We start from the raw sequence: 18,992 nt of genomic DNA, 5'->3' as shown, positions 1-18,992 counted from the left end.
AGTAATCAGTTTTTCCAGGCCCTTGCCTCCTTTGAATCTAATGTGCTACATGACTGATCCACATGAGGAGTAATATCGGGTTTTAGAAGCAAGGTGTTTTCAAGGTCCTAGACCTCCTAAGTGATGATGCTTGAAATACGTTAGGAAAAAAAAAAATAAGGAAAGCTGCAAGGTAAAAAGCAATGGCGGTAATAACAGTGCATTATAATGGCATTAGCTGGGCAATAAGCATCAATTTTAGAGTTTATAAGCTGTGTGTATACAAAACTTCTACATGTTTCGGCCTCCCAGCACAGGACGTGTTGGATGGCGTAGTATGTCTGTAAGGACCTTTGATCTGTCTTTTGCTTGCCTGGAAATTGAGTCAAATGTGGATTTACTAGGAGTTAAGGGGATTCTGAGTCCTTTCTCCTCTTGTTTGCTCTATTTGCTGTGATCCAATTCCCACGGCATGTGTTTTGCAGAAACTCCAGCCCGTCTCTCTCCCTCTGTCTCTGGTTTTCCTTGTTTGGATTTTTATTCAGCATTGTCTGCCTGCTTGTGACTTCACATGATTGGATATTTCTGCACACCTGGACCAGACAAAGAATTTCCTGTTTAAATTGCAGTTGTGGCTAGCCCTGCTCTACTGCATGCCATCATAAAATATATAATGTTTGTCTGTGTCTCATATTATCTTCTTCATGATGCTTTCTCACTGCCATAGAGGTCTTTGTCAAAGCTGTGTAGGAGGAAGGTGCACAGCTTTGGTAGGCAGAATATGTGCTTACTTGTCAATTAGCCTTTCCCTTTTGTAAGGTTAACTGTGCTAAATTGAGTGCATTAGCTTATGTAATAATCCACTATCATGCAAAAGGAAATGTGAAGTCTGTGGAACACAATTTAGGATGAAAAACTAGAGTTCTTATGAAAGTTATCTATAAAACTTAAATAAACTCGAATCATTTTTTCATCTCTAGGAACAGATATAAGGTGTTGCAAATACAGATGCAGATATTAACTGTAGTTCTGGGAATTCTGGCAGGAGAAAATGGTGTAGGTTTAACTCTAAGACAGAACCTAAAAATCTGAGTTAATTTGGAATTGGGTATTTTATGAAGGAGCAGGGACTATTGAATTGATTTGAACTGTGTTAATCCTTCAGGTATAAATTCAGATAGCCCAACTCGGTAAAATCTGTCCATCAGTAATGAAGGTTTTGTTGCTTACAAAATGTTTTCAGAACAGTTTACTAAGGTGATTAAACTACAGTTTGGTCCTATTTATGACAGAATATAACATGTTTTTTAATGTGTTGTAACTTAGTCTCCTTGTGGGATAGATGTTTTACACTTGTTGTAAAGTCTTGATGGTGAAGTTGTAGCCTGTGAATATCTTGTGCTCTTATAATGCAAACTTTAATAGCAATAATTAATTTGTTTCTTTCCCTTTCCCAGCATCTTTGAGGATGAAACCATGAAACTACGACAGCTGAAACTAGAGCATCAGGTAAATGATAGTGTTGAAGCTGGTTGAAATAAGTATAGGAAAATAAACATTAGCCTTGACTTGAGAAATAGGGTTGTTAAGAATGCAAACAAGAACTCACTGCTATGGCAAAAACATTTTTCTTTAAAGATTTTAATGGCTTTCGTTAGTTTAAGTCAACCTTACTATGGCTTGTAGGCTTGATTTCTTTGATATATTTATTTTTCATATGTCTCTCATTTAATTGGGATTGACTCACCCCAATGCAGGAATGAATCAAAAGGAAGGCTAAGAGAATTATCCATTTTAAGCATTAAAGGAAAAGGTTTCCCTGAGCTATAGAAGGATCTCTGCTGTTGAGAAGGATTTCCAGCATATTTTGATTTGTTTTGTCTCCTACGCAGAAAACATTTACAGCCAAGCATTTGTCAAATATTAGGTTATGGGTCTCAGTTTTTCACAGTTCATGACATTAAATTCCATCTGTGGGCCAGCTCTGCCGGCCAGGACGCTTTTATCCAGGTTACTGCGTTTTCCGTGAAGAGAGGGCGTGTGGCTCCTCGCACAGTGCTTACGAACGCAGTGCTAGAGGCGTTTCCGTGTCTTTTTGAGGCACTTGCAGCTCAAAGTGTAATGCTGCCACCTCCCTGTGGGTGGAGAGCGGGAAATTGGAAGCCTGTTTCTGAATGCAGTTGGTACGGTGCTTTTGACACGAGGTTTCGTTAATGCCATCATAACTTCATCACATCACAGTTCCTCCTGCCTCAGCAGTTGTTTCTATTCTTGTTTACTAGGAAACCATAAACATCAAATATATATGTACCTTGGAAAATGTTGCAAGGTAGATGAATTTTCCTTTTACCAGATCAGTCCTATTTTAATGACTGTATTTTTTTACATTTGTTTTCACCTCACGCCCTGTCCCCTCTAAGTCTTATCTCTTCAATATTGGTTTCTGGAAACTATTTGGTTTGAGTTCTCTGTTTAAAATGATAGCTTCTGACAGAAAAAGCATTTCTTCTGTAAGTTCAGACTGTTTCAAATTGTACTATAAATGACTGCTGAATTTGTCTATATATATGAAGGATTGCTGCAGTTTAGACTGGATGAAAGGAATTACTGCTGATGCTCTCACAATAGATCAGAAAACAAGCAGGCGTCCATCTCCACTGATGGGGAATCAGAGGCAGGGATCACTCCAAAGACGAAGTGATATGCGTCTAGGGTTTTTGTAAGAGATTACAGGAGTATTTTGGATGTATTGGAGATCCTGAACAGTGACGTGTTATCACCAATAGCTGAGCTGAATGTCACCAATGAAATATCACAAATAGCTGGCTCTCTGAATGTGGTTCTTACGTCATGCTGTTTCTTTATTTCACAGAGAGCTCTTTTAGAGAAGAAGCAGAGGAAGAAGCGTCTTGATCCTTTGATGGTACAGGCAAATCCTGAGGCAAAGCTGCATAGGTCAAAGCCCAAAGGGTATGAGGAGCAGACTCCTTTAGTAAAAGCTCCTACCCCTTTCCACAGTGATGTTATTTTACATGGTAAGTAATCAACCTGGTTGCAGCAATGTTCCCAAAAATGCCAGTGCATGCACTTGATGTTGCAGATGGGCACCACATTGCTGTGACAGTGGTCAAGTGATAAACAAGATTGATTACATACCTTTATGCGTACAAAAAAAGAACTGTAGTACAGTATGTTTAAGCAATAAACCAAAAACCTTACCTTGAATTTTGTGATAGCTGAGAATCTTCATGTGCCTTTGAAGAACATCTCCCTTGTGTTAGACTAAGAAGAATTGTGGAAATAGGTTAGGAACTTCTGTAAGGGTAGGGAGATACAAACCCAGTGTAAGAGAGTCTTATAAAGCTGTAGGATAAAAAAAAAAAAAAAAAGAAATAATTGAGTAGTGACAGCCTGTACTTTTCATCATGGTATACTCCATCTAGAGATTGCATATGACTGAATGATAAAGTAGACAAGAGCAAAACAAAATTCTTATGAATACTGAATTAGGTTTTTTCTGGGTTTTATCTAATCTGTTGTTTTCTGTGGGCTTCAGGGAGACAACTGAAACATGACAAGCAAGCTATAGTGGTCCAGAAAGTCACAAGCACAAAGTGACATCAGAGCCAACGGCAGTAACTTAGTGATCTCCAAACATTACAGTAAAATAGAAACCATTCTGTGAAAAGTGAAAACAAGTACAGTATCGAGAGCATTACGTTTTCCATGTCGCAGCGAAGAAAAAGGAGCAGCAATGAAATCTGTATATTCCAGTGGAAGTGTAGCTTGAGAGCATGGATCATAACAGGCTATCAAGAAAGTAACAGGAACTATCCAAAGGCTTAGAGATGCATGTTACTGCAGGATGTTAAAATACCACAGTTTTGTTAATAGGGAATTAATGTATAGAGTAGAATTTAAAAAACCCAAACAAACCAGTGTTACTTGGCTTGAAGATCACATTTGGAAACACGTTATCCTATCTTATATTGAGAGATAAGACTTAGAGGGGGCAGGGTGTGAGGTGAAAACAAATGTAAAAATGATTTGAATGATTTTCATGTGCTGTTCTCCAGGTGTCTTTCAGGATCATAGGATGGGGAGGAAAGTGATGATGGATGGTAGCATTTATGTGATTAAAATCGGGTAGGAGAAGGCTGCTGTTGAAAGACACTTCAAGTCAAAAAGATTGATATAACTTCTAAGTTAGGAAACTTCAGTAGTACTGAAACTACAAGAAAGAAAAATAAAAACTAACCGCTCCTTCATTAGTTTACATCATTCTGAAGCTTTGTCAGTACAAATAAATTCTGTTAAGAAGTGGTAACAGGAGTAAACATGTCAGAAATCTGATGATTAGATAAAGCAGTAAAGTTTTAAGAAGGAAAACGGTGGGAAAGCAAGAAATCCAAAGCTGGAACTACAGTTGCATATTGTGTGCCACATAAATGTATTAAGGCCAGACCCTGACATCAAGGCACCTCCACCAGTTAGGGACAGTGCACAGCTGAATTGCATGCTTAAATGTGGAAATTTGGTTTCTACCAAAAAGAGGGCATCCATTTACAGTTTTTTCTGCCTGTGCCTGTAGATAATTTTATCAAATTTACTTGCAGTGTGCACTGTAAAGCGCTTACTTTTTAGTTTAGGAGCAAGCGAAGAACATGAAGGAAAAGAAAATAGAGTAATTGCCCATAAATTAAAATATATCAATGTGCATGACAAATACAACTCATTTTAACTGCTTAAGCCCTTTGTAAAAAAGTAGATACAATGACTATATTTGTAAATAGAGAAGCTGATGCCTGGTATGTTTAAAGTAATAGGCTGTCTGTACCAGAGTCAGGCCTGGATACTTCCAAGTTTTCTGATCAAAATCGAACAAGAAGACGTCAGGACTTTAAAGGGATGCTTGAGCAAGGAAGATGTAAAGAACAACCATCTTGGCATGTGTCTTTAGCCACAAAAATAGACTTTAGCATTCTGTTCTGTTTTGGCCTGCAGGTATTGATGGACCAGCTGCTTTCCTGAAATCAGAAGTGCAAGATCTGGGGACCAAGCTCCAAACTCTCTCTGCTGGATCTTCCAAATCAGAAGACAATGCAGATCAGGAAAATGATGGAGAGGCTCTAACAGACACAGCAGGCAAGCCAGATCTGCAAGAAATCTTACAGAAACGAGGTAATATAATGGGCGTTATCTTGACATTAAGAATTGATGGGCATTAAGAGTTGATAATAGGCAAAGAATTTTTCAGGGCTCTGAAAAACACCAGGAAAGGTGTTCTTCCTGAGTCAGAAGCTGTCACAATCAACAGTTTCAATAGCTATATCCCATTGAGTAGTTTCCCAGTGGAGTGTCCATCTCTGTCTGCCAGTACCACAGGAAACCCTTTTTGTTGAATGCAGCCTAAGCACTTTGCAGCAGAATAATGGCTAGTGCTTAATATAGTGCACAGCTTATTTTTATTTTGCTGAGCATGTGTCCCAGAATGTTTCCAGTGCAGCTTATATATTAAGGTACTACCACATCTAGAAATACATCCATTCAGTTGTCAGATGCAACAGCTTCTTACCTATGGATAGGAACATTATGCAAGAGTTAGGGAAGGAAGTAGGAGAGTATATCCAGAAACTTCAGGGGTAATTAGTAGAGATAGAATATAAACAGTAAATTTTGAAATTGGCCAGAGTACTAGAGTTAATGCCTTTCCTCTTTCCAAATGTGCTTTGTGAAGCTTACTGACAAGTTGTTAAGACTACATTTTTCTATTTCATCTGAGATAAAGAACTTCCAGGAGTGCCATGTTGGAGTAGTGTTATAATATTTGCTCTTGGAAAATAATTCAGTGTTTATTTTCTATACTGCTTTATGTGCTCTCCATTCTACAGCCAAATTAAAGAATGGAATCTCAGAATAAAATGACACAGTTCCAAGTAAGCACCAAACAGTTATGTGTGCTTCTGTACACATAAACATTCTTTAAAATGTTTTTATCCGGAGTTATTTTAGTTATATACCTACAGTCATCTCTACATAGCTGTGACTAGGTTAGGATTAAATAAATCCTGGAACTACTCAGACTGCACTTCTGTTTTAAAAACAAAATCATCAATAGTATTCATGAGACATGGGTTATTGCTGCTGATGTAAGGATAGGAGGGGCTCTTACAGAAAAATTATCCTACTCCATTTCAGTGTGTATAAGGCTAAGGGGAAATGGTCAAGAATGTAAGCTGTACAGAGTCCAGTTTACAGTGGAGGTGTCAGCATATTGATCTGGATTTCCTTTGTTTTTTAAGACATGGAGGGCTTTTTTACATGAAAATAGGCAAAATTAACTCAACGACAATGTATATTGAGCAGTATGCTACATCATTTAATATCATTTAAATAAGTATTTATAAAAGCCTGACAGCTGTTTAATCATCTGCACGATGACAGCTGCAAAATGTCACTAGGGTTTTGAATTAAAAGTCCTGGGAAGCAATATGGCACATGAGGAAAATCAGGAGTTGATTTTAATTAAATCAACTGAAATTAATGAAAAGAGTGACTAGCTGTGCAAATGTCGTGTATGAATTAGTGATGCCACAAACTCGTGACATCTCCTTTCAGAGGTTACTTGCTTTATTTTGACAGGAATTTCAGGCAGTTTGAATTTTGATGAGGAGGATGGAGAAGAGGAAGAAGCTAGTAAGAGACCAGCTTCTCATTCACCATATCCTGAAACTGAGAGGCCTAGCTCGGCAACCAGCGTGAAATCTTTCACAGTAAGTGTCTTGAAATTGCTTTCTGATAAGGGCTGGGCACATGCTTGATTTTAGTACTAACCCCTTGAGCACTGTGTTAAAATATAGTAGCTGCAACTACAGTAGCTAGCAAATTAATCCCTGAAGGCAGAGGAAGGTCATGATTGTCTGGTTATCTGACTGAAGAGCCATTGAGTTAAACACAGAGACTGAGTAATGACTAAAGGAACAGTGGTGGGCAGAGGAACCTGAGTAGCCTAATCAGTGAAGATGGGAACACAGTGAGTCAGCTACTCCTATGATTCTCAAAGGGGACAGATTAGGCCATTGTCTCTGGTGTAAAAGCCATCAAGATGACTCAGAGAAACTCTGGAATGCCGTGCAAATTAAGAGCGATTGCTGCCTGAGGGTTTATAGTATTTATTGTGGACTGTAAAAGGGAACAGAATTTTGGGATGGAACAGAAAATTTTGGGATTGGAAGAAACCTTTCATGGCTGATTAGGGCAAGGGAAGAGGAAAAAGAAAGGGGATAAGGTGGATCAGGAAGTCATAAGCATGGGAAAATAGGGACTAAAGGGAGTAAAAGGCACCAGATGCATGTAAGCAGCTGCAAGACAATATGCTTGTCTGTTGAAGCCTTGTGCCCGATTACTGCATGATACTCCTATCATGCTGTTCCCCTTATGAATGTGCTCTCCTATGTGTGTGAGAGAGATACATACGTACATACATATGCTGACAAACTATATGCTGTACTAGCCAGTGAGTTGAAGAGACCTGGGAAGAACCAGGGTTTGAGCTAGTGATGAGATGAAGGGCACAGGGTTTGGGCAGTCTTAAAAGTCCATGCTACTATTCAAAAGAGTATATTTGTGTGGTGAAGTAGGATGAAGAAATTCTGAAGATTATAATATAGATTAAATATTAATATTTAGTGTGATAGAACTTAAGGTATTATTTAATTAAGGACTAACACTTCATCTCCTTTCTGTGCAAAACATGTGTTAGCAATTTGAAAACTTGTGTGGGTAGGAGATCTTAATTGTTCAAAAGTGTTAGATGTGTGTCTCCCAAATCTTTTGGATTTCAATAACTGATGCCGCTAGGCTGCTCTCAAAATGCTAGCCAAGTGCTTTATAGCAAGTAACTTTTCTGGCTGCTGTATTTAATTCAGTAAATTATCCCTTGTGTGGCATAAACAGCTTTTTTATCTTAACAGTAAGAGAGTTTCCTACATAATGCTAATAGTGAAATGTGTGCTTGTATCCACCTCTGTTCCTGATCCACTGCAGTGGTCACATACTTAAGATTAACTTCTAAGAATAATATAAAAATAATAATGTGCTATTCAGTTTATAAAGTTAAGCAAGATTTAATGTTGCAGCAATTGCAAAATGGCAATAAAATCTGATCAAGTGTGTTTAAGAAGTTGCTTTGGAGTACTTGAAACTTGGCCTTTTCTATTTGGCTTGGAACTATCTTCTAGGATGTTCTCAAAGTATACTTGTATTAAATACATGTAAACTCATGTTGTGTCCCTATTACTGTTACTTGTTTGTGAAGTTATTTTTTGGTAGTAAATACATGCTAGGACTCTGATTCCTCTGGAAAAAATACTGTATGCTTGTAAAAATTACTTAGGCATTTTCAGCTAATATGCAAAAGCTTTATTTGCTGTCAGAGTTCTGTACTCTAGAAAAGAATGGGCTTTCTCATACAATCCTAGGCTAGTTAAGTTATTTCTGGCTTTCAGTAGGTGTAGGTCTATTTCATATTAAAATACAAATGTAGATGGTGCTGGGGGGTGAAAAATCTGTTTGTAATGGTTTCTCAGGGAAGTGTCAGCAGAAATTAATATTACATTAAAATTATAAATTTTATTATTAAAATATTATAAATTATAAACATGTACAAAAATATTTTTAACTGTTTCTCTGAATTGTTCAGACTTTATTTGCTTTCAAGTAAGCTTGAATAAATGGAGTATGAAGTCATAAAATACCAGTTATATCCTGAAATAGTGAGTTGAATAGTCAAGGTGGAATGGTTTTAAACTGAAAGAGGGTAGATTTAGATTAGACTTTAGGAGGAAATTCTTTACGATGAAGGTGGTTGCCCCGAGAAGCTGCAGCTGCCCTATCCCTGGCAGTGTTCAAGGCCAGGTTGGACAGGGCTTGGAGCAACCTGGTCTAGTGTGAGGTGTCCCTGCCCGTGGTGGTGGAAGGGGTTGGAACTGGATGAGCTTTAAGGTCCCTTCCAACCCAAAGCATTCTATGATTCTGTGAATGGGTGAGTAGTACAAGAGATCTGGGTGTTGACTACTTGGGAGAGACTGGGCTATGGTTGCCAGCTGCTGGAGATACCAGCTAGGGGATGCTGTAGCAGGGGAGGGTGAGATCCACTAGTGGATTTCAAGTCTGTATGTGTCACTGTGTGTCTGTAATCATTCATACTTCCTACCAGCTGTATCTAAGAATATGGATAAATCACCAACATCAACTCCAAAGCCCAGTAAGGGAGGACTCTCCTGTGTTCTGCAATACACAGGATTCAGCTACCTCTAAGAAAAAAAGTATTTTAATGACTTATACCAGATTCCCATTAGAATTCCAGTTTTATCAGTGACCATAACTTGCATCCTGAGTATATACACTGTTCTAAGGTTCTTCCAGCATTGGCTCCACCATCAGCTATTTCAGCTACTGTTTTGAACCAACATAATCTCAGTGCTCATTTCAGTCACAAAAATCCTGGCCTGTCTTTACTGCAGCATCTGTGAGTCCAGCTTATCATGCTGCCTGATTTCCCACAGAGTGAGGTTCTAAGAGCAGAGAGGCTCTTTGCTAAGAATATTTGCAGTGACTCATCCCATTTTTTCCCCTTCTTCACAATTCACTCATCTCTGGTTAATGGGTACTTTTTCTCCCCTCTCATTGGAGGGCTGATTTTTCCTCAAAGTCTGCAGCCACTTTCTTCACAGAAATATGGGTGGTATCTCATTTAACTTCCTTTTCCCAAAATATCTTCTTGAGACATGAGATCTTTCTGTTTTAAAAGACCTTTCTTTTCTTGGGGAATACCAGAGCCTCTGATCTATATTAATTTGCTAATATGATGGTTCTTCCCACAGGAAACAGGTGCTTCCTGTAGTCCATCCCTTTCAGCAGATGCCCAGCTGGGAGAAATAGAGAACTTGGAGGAATTTGCATTACACCCTGCACCCCGTGGTATTACAGTCAAGTGTCGAATCACTAGAGATAAGAAGGGAATGGACCGGGGCCTCTTTCCTACTTACTACATGCATCTGGAAAGGGATGACAACAGAAAGGTATTGGAAGCAGCAGAATATCTTGGCTATCAGACTTGTACCACAGAATATTTTTTGTGTAAGGAAGAGCTTCTGGTAAGAGACCAGAAGCTGAGGAGAGCCTGCATGCAGATGAGGACAGCTCATATTAAGCCAAGGCACTAAGGAGGGAATTGGGAGGTTTGAAAGCCATAATACAATGAAAGATGAAATTTAAAAAAATATAAAAATGTCAAGGATAAAGAAGAGCAGGGAGATGGAACTGCTCTGCAGAAAAGGAGGGAAGACTAGAAAGGACAGTTGCATTAAATCTACACTGTTGAGTGAGCTTTTCGAAGGAATAGGATTTCTGGGTGTGCACTTGTGGAAGATACCAGAATTGTGGAGACAGTAATATCAGTACAGAACAAAAAGGGGAATTGATGTGAAAAATGGAGAGATAACAGTTTGGATAGCAATGTGTAGCAATGCTTCTGCATTCTTACAAAGCTCCAGTCTTGATTGAAGTTTTGTATTTGCAGACATTCCTTCTTGCAGGGCGAAAACGAAAAAAGAGCAAAACATCCAATTACCTCATATCAGTTGACCCAACTGATTTATCCCGAGAAGGGGAAAGCTTCATTGGAAAACTCCGGTAAGAACCACAGGTGAAAATTACAGACAAGAGAGATCGGATTTTCATTTTAGTTGAGTTGGGGATATGAATAACAATCTGGTGTCAATTCAGAGAGAATGGACTTGCATCATCCTGCTTAATGTAATCTGTATTCACCTGAGTTGGCAACCTTTCTTCAGTGTTAACCACTCACCATGGCAATTCACATAAGGAATTCTGGCTTGATGTTTTTCCAGGATAAGTTCAGGCTCAGTTTACTGTGGGCACTCCTTACTGACCTGGCAATATGAAGATTCAGATGGCAGGAGATGAGTATTTTCACTGTGCTGTACAAATACCTTCAGAAGATAACAAAACTTTCCACTGACACCTCTCTCTTTTTCTGTCTTTCCATAACCTGACATTAGATCAAACCTCATGGGAACAAAATTTACAGTCTATGACCATGGAGTTAGCCCCCTCAAGGCACAAGGTCTAGTGGAAAAGGCTCATACAAGACAGGAGCTTGCAGCTATTTGTTATGTAAGTAGTGCCTCTCCCCTTTTGCCCCTTTTCTTCTTTGTTGCCTGGTTACAGAGGAAACAGGGCTTACAAAATCGTGCTGCCTGGCAGCCTTCCCCACTTAACTTTGGAACCAACTGACCAATTTCAACCAGATACAACAAAGGACAGAGGCTTCAAAGATAAGTTCTTATAAGCTTGATGGAAAAAAAAAAAAAAAGAAAAGAAAAAACCCCAAACAAATCAGTGATGAGGGAAGGAGGGAGCGAGAGAGATGCAGACTAACACCCTGATAACCTTCTTGTCTGACCTGTGGCATGCGGCCAGTCAGCACATCCTTTACATGGAGGCAGCCATAGCATGAACTGCCTCTTGCCCAGCTGGTATTTGGTGGACACTAAGAATTAACTGGGAGTACCCTGTGAAGTAGAGTTATTTTTTTGTTTTGCAGAACCAAAGGCATTTTGTTGGATAGGAAGGAGCTGGTATTATTTCAGTAGCAGCTTGTGGTTAGTGAGGATATGGTTCTGTGGGAAATCATGATTTAATAGCTGTCTGTTCTAGAGATGCTTTCTTCTGGTTTTGAGGATCACCTTGGTCTAGGCCTCAGGGTGCCACTTGCGGATACTCTAGAATTATGTGAGGGTTCTCATCATAAAGTCATAGAATGGTTTGGGTTGGAAGGGACCTTAAAGCTCATCCAGTTCCAACCACCTGCCATGGGCAAGGACACCTTCCACTAGACCAGCTTGGCCTTGAACGTTGTTTGTTTCATGTTCCAATCCTGAAGTTTGAATAAAATTTGAGGTTCTTTACAAAATGATGGATAGTTAAGTGGAAGGTTTTTGCTTTTATCACAGGTATGACGCAGAAATGTGAAGGTGCATTAACCTATCGGAACATGATCTTGATTCCCCCCCCCCCCCCATTGATCATAATGTCACCTGGGGAAAAAAACGTGAGCGTATCATTTATCATAACAGTATCATGTCAGGTTATTTTCTTTGTATACAGTATTCTTCAGTTCCTTACATACTCGTACACAGCAAGCTGTTGAAATGAGTACAGCAGATAATATAAAGTTGTTTTTTCAGATCTCTGAACTTTTATATACAAGAAGTTCATAAAGTTTAAATATCAATAAAATCAGTATTCTCATTCCTGTATGTGCCCCTAGATTTTCTGAAGCAAAATAGTAGAGGCTGCAACCCAAAGACCTCTGTTCTGTGCCTGCAAAATGCACTAGCGTGTTAGGAGAAGCAGTGTCACTTCTATCAATCAGTTCAGTACTTCCAAAAGATTTTGACTTTTTAGTTGGCCTTTGGGGATCTTAAAGGTTATCACTGACATTGTTACAGAACACTTTAAATGGACCCTTGAATTTTGGTTGACATTATTGAATGGATGGCTTGGGAACGCCGAGACTTTTTTTTCCCTTTGCTTTTTATATTCAGTCTACTTGGATCTGTCTCCTGCAGTACTCTGGAAAAATCTACTCAAGATTGAAGCTTGCACAGGTGCTGAACTCTGTGCCTTTTGGATCTGTTCTTAATCATTTATAAAAAAGCATGATTTGAGAGAAAATTGTAGGTATGCTTGTAAACACAAATAAAAACACCTAAAGAAGAATGTAATTCACTTTTTCAGGAACATTTTAGCCTAAATGGTGATGTATGGGTAACATAGTCTCAGGCCAAAAATACTTGTCTTTTACCATATTTGAGGCTTCTTCACAAGCAAGATTTTAGCCTGGTTTTGCCTCAGATGGACAAAATTATGCTTGGAAATTGCACTTCTGTGATTTTGTTATAAATGCTTCATTAGGATAACTGATGAATTCTAAATTAGGTAGTATGTGTCTTAACACCATTCTCAAAATAGAACAGAAAGCTGTTCTCAATGATTAAAACACAGTTGCATTTAGATAACTGCTACTACAGTTGTAGCTAGCAGATCTCTAAAAAAACAATATAAATGTGATCTCAAGTTCAGTTTTGTTGTCTTTCCTTCCTTGAGATGAAGTATCTCATTTACTGAAAATGTCTTTCCTTATCCTTCAGGAAACCAACGTGTTAGGATTTAAGGGTCCCAGAAAAATGTCTGTGATCATTCCAGGAATGAATATGAATCATAAGCGAATTCCAATACGTCCACGAAATGTGAGTTACAGAGTTCAGTCATGGTTCAGATTGGAGGTTATTTAGGTTTTATTTATGTTATCCTCAAAAATCTAGTATTGTATCTGTATGCTAAAAACACTTACTATAGCCATATCAGTCAGATCTCCACAGGGGGATGTTTTCTGATAATTTTTTCCCATTAAATAACTTCAGTTTGGATTATTTTTCTTGGGAGTTCTAGCATATATTATTGGAATTTGTTGCAGAACTTCTAAAATTAAATAATATATATTTCACTCACTACAGCTCCCTGTAATTCACTGTTTGTTGAATTTATTGTGCTGTTTTACCTTCTTTTGTATCTTTCTGTTTGTATTTTTCTGCATTTTACATTGTACATCGCTTACTAGACCCATTTAACCTACTTAAGGCATACATGCAGCCTGCTGGACTTTCTACTGAAGCACCCCAGGGCCTGGCACTGTGCAGTTAATTAGAATCATAGAATAGTTAGGGTTGGAAAGGACCTTAAGATCATCAAGTTCCAACCCCCCTGCCATGGGCAGGGACACCTCACACTAAACCATAGCACCCAAAGCCTCGTCCAACCTGGTCTTGAACACTGCCAGGGATGGAGCATTCACAACCTTCCTTGGCAACCTATTCCAGTGCCTCACCACGCTAACAGGAAAGAATTTCCTCCTTATATCCAATCTAAACTTCCCCTGTTTAAGGTTTAACCCACTACCCCTTGTCCTATCACTACAGTCCTTAATGAAGAGTCCCTCCCCAGCATCCCTATAGGCCCCCTTCAGATACTGAAAGGCTGCTATAAGGTCTCCACGCAGCCTTCTCTTCTCCAGGCTGAACAGCCCCAACTTTCTCAGCCTGTCTTCATACGGGAGGTGCTTCAGTCCCCTGATCTTCCTTGTGGCCCTCCTCTGGACTTGTTCCAACAGTTCCATGTCCTTCTTATGCTGAGGACATCAGAACTGCACACAATACTCCAGGTTAGGTCTCACGAGAGCAGAGTAGAGGGGCAGGATCACCTCCTTCGACCTGCTGGTCACGCTCCTTTTGATGCAGCACAGGATACGGTTGGCTTTCTGGGCTGCAAGCACACACTGCCAGCCCATGTTCATTTTCTCATCAACCAACACCCCCAAGTCCTTCTCCACAGGGCTGCTCTGAATCTCTTCTCTGCCCAACCTGTAGCTGTGCCTGGGATTGCTCCCACCCAGGTGTAGGACCTTGCACTTGGCATGGTTAAACTTCATGAGGTTGGCATCAGCCCACCTCACAAGGGTGTCAAGGTCCCTCTGGATGGCATTCCCTCCCTCCAGGGTATCAACCGAACCACACAGCTTGGTGTCATCGGCAAACTTGCTGAGGGCGCACTCAATCCCACTGTCCATGTCACTGACAAAGATGTTAAACAAGACCGGTCCCAACACTGATCCCTGTCGGACACCACTCATTACTGGTCTCCAGCTGGACATTGAGCCATTGACCACAACTCTTTGCGTGCGGCCATCCAGCCAGTTCTTTATCCACCGAGGGGTCCATCCATCAAACTGATGTCTCTCCAATTTAGAGACAAGGATGTCGTGTGGGACAGTGTCGAACGCTTTGCACAAGTTCAGGTAGATGACATCAACTGCTCTACCCTTGTCCATCAGTTCTGTAGCCCCATCATAGAAGGCCACCAAATTGGTCAGGCAGGATTTCCCCTTAGTGAAGCCATGCTGGCTGTCACCAAGCACCTTGTTGTTTTCCATGTGCCTTAGCATGCTTTCCAGGAGAACCTGCTCCAAGATTTTGCCAGGCCCAGAGGTGAGACTGACTGGTCTGTAGTTCCCTGGGTCATCCATTTTCCCCTTCTTGAAAATGGGGGTTATATTGCCCTTTTTCCAGTCATCGGGAACTTCATCTGACTGCCATGATTTTTCAAATATGATGGCCAGCGGCTTCGCAACTTCATTTGCCAGCTCCTTCAGGACCCGCGGATGGATTTCATCAGGACCCATGGACTTGTGCACTTTCAGATTTTTAAGATGGCCTTCCAAGGCTTGGGTGGTGTGGTCAGAGCCTTTGCCAGTGAAGACCGAAGCAAAGAAGTCATTCAGAACCTCAGCCATCTCCAAACCCTGTGTAGCCAGTTCTCCCAAGAGCTTCCTGAGGGGGCCTACATTCTCCCTAGTCTGTTTTTTATTTCCTATGTACCTGTAGAATCCCTTCCTGTTATCCTTAATATCCCCAGCCAAGTTTTATTCTAACTGGGCCTTTGCTTTCCTAACCTGGTCCCTAGCTTCCCAGCCAACATCCCTGTATTCTTCCCAGGCCACCTCTCCTTGCTTCCACTTTTTATAAGCCTCTTTTTTCATTTGAATTTTCCTCAGGAGCCCCTTATCCATCCAGGGTGGTCTCCTGGGCCCTCCTGCTGCACTTCTTTCTAGTTGGGATGCAACACTCCTGAGCTTGTAGCAGGTGATCCTTTAATACCAACCAAGAGTCTTGGATCCCCCTGCCCTCTAGGGCTATATCCCATGGAACCTTACGAAGCAGGTTCCTGAAGAGGCCAAAGTCTGCTCTCTTGATGTCCCAGGCAGTGAGCTTGCTGCACACTATTCTCACTGTCCTGAGGATCTCAAATTTGAGCATCTCGTGATCGCTGCATCCAGGGCTGCCCTGGAGAGTCACATTTCCAACGAGCCCTTCCCTGTTGGTGAGCAAGAGGTCAAGCATGGCACCTCTCCTTGTCAGCTCCTCTATTACTTGCAGAAGGAAGTTGTCTTCCACACAATCGAGGAACCTCCTGGATTGCTTGCGCCGGTCTGTACCGTCCTTCCAACAGATGTCAGGGTGGTTGAAGTCCCCCATGAGAACAAGGGCCTGTGAGTGTGAGGCTTTTCCTATCTGTCTATAGAATGCTTCATCCGCAGGTTCCTCTTGATCAGGCGGTCTGTAACAGATCCCCACAGTAATGTCTCCCATAGCTATTCTCCCTTTAACCCTGACCCACAAACTCTCTGTTGACTGCTCACCTGTCCCCAGACAGAGTTCCATACTCTCCAGCCTATCCTTAACATAAAGGGCAACTCTTCCTCCTCGCCTGCAGGGCCTGTCTTTCCTAAAGAGCCTGTAACCTTCCATTCCAACACTCCAGTCATAGGAGCCACCCCACCATGTTTCTGTGATGCCTATTATATCATACCCCTGTAGAGGTGCACACATCTCTAATTCCTCTTGTTTGTTCCCCATGCTACAAGCATTTGTATATAGGCATCTGAGCCGAGCTCCAGCTGAAGCCGGCTCATTGGCTGGAGAGGCTGGAATATATGTACATTGCTCTGAGGATTTATTATAGGTGCTGGCAACTGACTGGGTGTGTTGGAATGGAATGATGCCCCTTCCCCTAACACGTCTAGTTTAAAGCCTCCTTGATCAGTATGGCAAGCCTCCTTGTAGATAATTGTAGATTATTTTCTTTTTTTTCAATGTTCAGATTGTTAGAAATGAAAGTTGGGTCCAACAGGATCGGAGAAAGCTTGTGAGACTCAGAAAGGATTCCTGCAAGTAGGATGGCAGTCATCCTTTGGCCTGTTGAGTTGCTCCCTTTCCTGTGCACACACATCCTTCTCTCTCACTCTTTTTTTTTCTTGTTTGGGTAAAATATGGTGATAGCTTATCGAGTGCAAAGAAATACTTGGATGGGGAATCCATTAAAGTATCTTCCTGGTAATTCCAAGAAGTTTCAGTAGGACTGAGTTTAAGTGTTATTGTGTTTCATTAAACAGGGAATGACCTTCAAGTGACAGAATACACACACATGACAGAGGTAGTAATCAAAAGCAGAGCCATTCCAAATCTGATAAATGTATTTGTTCTGAACAGGAAAATGAGAGTCTGCTGTCAAAATGGCAAAACAAAAACTTAGAGAACCTCATTGAGTTGCACAACAAGGCTCCAGTCTGGAATGATGATACTCAATCCTATGTTTTGAACTTCCATGGGAGAGTCACTCAGGCCTCGGTGAAGAACTTCCAGATTGTGCATGACAATGACCGTAAGAGTCTGGTGGAGAGTGTGTGTGGCTTATTCAAACAGGGATAACCCTATTTATTTCATGAGGTTTGGAAGGAATAGGACACTATTCCTGGAAAAGGGAGATTGGGTGGAGAAAATCAGCTCAGGATTACTGGAGACTTCTCAGCTGTGAAGAAAAGTATATAAGGTCTCCCTTTTTCTGGGGTGGGTGCAGACACTACCATCCATAGCTGCAGCAAAAGAGAAGGTAAATGCAAGCTTCTTGGAAGGAAAGAAAAGGACTTCAGGCTAGCAAGAGAAAGTGGTTCAAGCTTTGGTTCTGAGAAGAAAGATAATCTCTAGAATAATAGTCACTGTAGATTGCAGATTACAAGGGCACTCTGGTGAGAAGGGATGGAAACACCAACCACATATATTTGGAACTGCCAGACATTTGTGGTTTTTTGGTTGTGCTTTGTTTTTTCTTTGCTATGCTACGCAATTGTTCATTTCTGATTTTGTTGTTTTTTGTTTTTTTTTTCTCCCCAGCTGACTACATTGTGATGCAGTTTGGTCGTGTAGCAGAAGATGTGTTCACTCTAGACTATAATTATCCTCTCTGTGCTCTTCAGGCCTTTGCTATTGGACTCTCCAGTTTTGATAGTAAATTGGCCTGTGAATGAGGGCAACAGACTTGAAACTCATTCCCATCCTTGCATTCCCAATGGAGTAATGAAAAGCACATTGGGGGTGGAAGGGAACTGGAGGAGAGACTTCTGCAGACTCTGATAGTCTTTTTACCAAATAAAGAACAATCAAATCTGAAATGCTTACTTTTTAGTTGGTGATATATCCATTACTGTCTCTGTTATTCTTAACAATGTGAAAAATGAGATTGAACAGATATTAGAATCTGACTGAATTTGGCCGAAGTATGGTAGTGTAACCATACTATTGTAACTGTACAGTATACAGTTCTATTCCTGAAAAGCAGTGTTCTGATTGATTTAATATAGGCTGTATGCTGATCACAATTATTTTTTATTTGTCTATTGTTTGTAAAACTTGCTACATTTTTAGGAATAAGTGACTGATTTTATTTTTTTTAAATCTCAAGTCATGACATATAGAAGTTGATTTTTATATAAATAATTTTAACCTAAATATAAGAAGGAGTTACCTAAAAAAAAAATTACAGGTGTTTTCAAAGGCATCAGTAAGTTTAAAAAAAATAACTAATGTATCATAGGGCTTTGCAATGTGCCCTTCCAGTGCTCCATTTTTAATGCTGGATATACAGTATGGGGACTGTATGTCACAGCATGGAATGCTTCTTGATTCATATGGCCTTGATTCATCAGAGTGAATTGCTGCACGCTGTGACATGTTAAGCCTCATAGTGTGCACATGTGTACTAAAGCAGAGAACAGTTACTATCTTTCCTGTTTTGTGGCCGTTATGTATGTTCATGATGATCCTAGAAAACTTAATCCCTCTATCAAGACAAGAATAGATGTTCTCCATCTTTGGATATTGCTACTGTCAGCAGACTAACTCTGTTTCAAGCTCCAGAGAGACAGATTCATTGCTCTGGGCTCTGGAGTCTTTGAAGTGGTAGGTATCACTTGCTCTTTCAAAATAATGAAACTTTGTGAAGACATTTTCTGATACTGCCAGGGGAAAAAAAAC

At 40.4% G+C, this 18,992-nt stretch overlaps 1 protein-coding gene across 3 annotated transcripts in view; it reads left to right on the top strand.

The window, feature by feature from the left end:
• TULP3 (TUB like protein 3) overlaps window positions 1-18,079 on the top strand; it is a 29,845-nt gene extending 11,766 nt beyond the window's left edge. The window contains exons 2-11 of one of the 3 annotated variants that reach the window (XM_061472260.1): window positions 1,437-1,488; window positions 2,852-3,014; window positions 4,984-5,160; window positions 6,622-6,752; window positions 9,864-10,061; window positions 10,562-10,674; window positions 11,064-11,178; window positions 13,218-13,316; window positions 17,172-17,361; window positions 17,853-18,079. In XM_061472260.1, coding sequence (XP_061328244.1) covers window positions 1,437-1,488; window positions 2,852-3,014; window positions 4,984-5,160; window positions 6,622-6,752; window positions 9,864-10,061; window positions 10,562-10,674; window positions 11,064-11,178; window positions 13,218-13,316; window positions 17,172-17,361; window positions 17,853-17,986 — 1,372 coding nt within the window. In that variant the 3' untranslated portion in view covers window positions 17,987-18,079. The remainder of the gene's footprint in view (window positions 1-1,436; window positions 1,489-2,851; window positions 3,015-4,983; window positions 5,161-6,621; window positions 6,753-9,863; window positions 10,062-10,561; window positions 10,675-11,063; window positions 11,179-13,217; window positions 13,317-17,171; window positions 17,362-17,852) is intronic. The other 2 variants (XM_061472264.1, XM_061472263.1) reach the window with 2 other exon arrangements.
• The last annotated feature ends 913 nt before the right edge of the window (window positions 18,080-18,992 follow it).

This window comes from Pezoporus flaviventris, unplaced genomic scaffold (assembly GCF_033815535.1).
Source record: "Pezoporus flaviventris isolate CSIRO_AGI_PZ_B2104156 unplaced genomic scaffold, CSIRO_AGI_Pfla_v1 ptg000070l, whole genome shotgun sequence".
Taxonomy (NCBI): Eukaryota; Metazoa; Chordata; class Aves; order Psittaciformes; family Psittacidae; genus Pezoporus; species Pezoporus flaviventris.
This window is presented reverse-complemented; position numbering and strand designations above follow the sequence as displayed.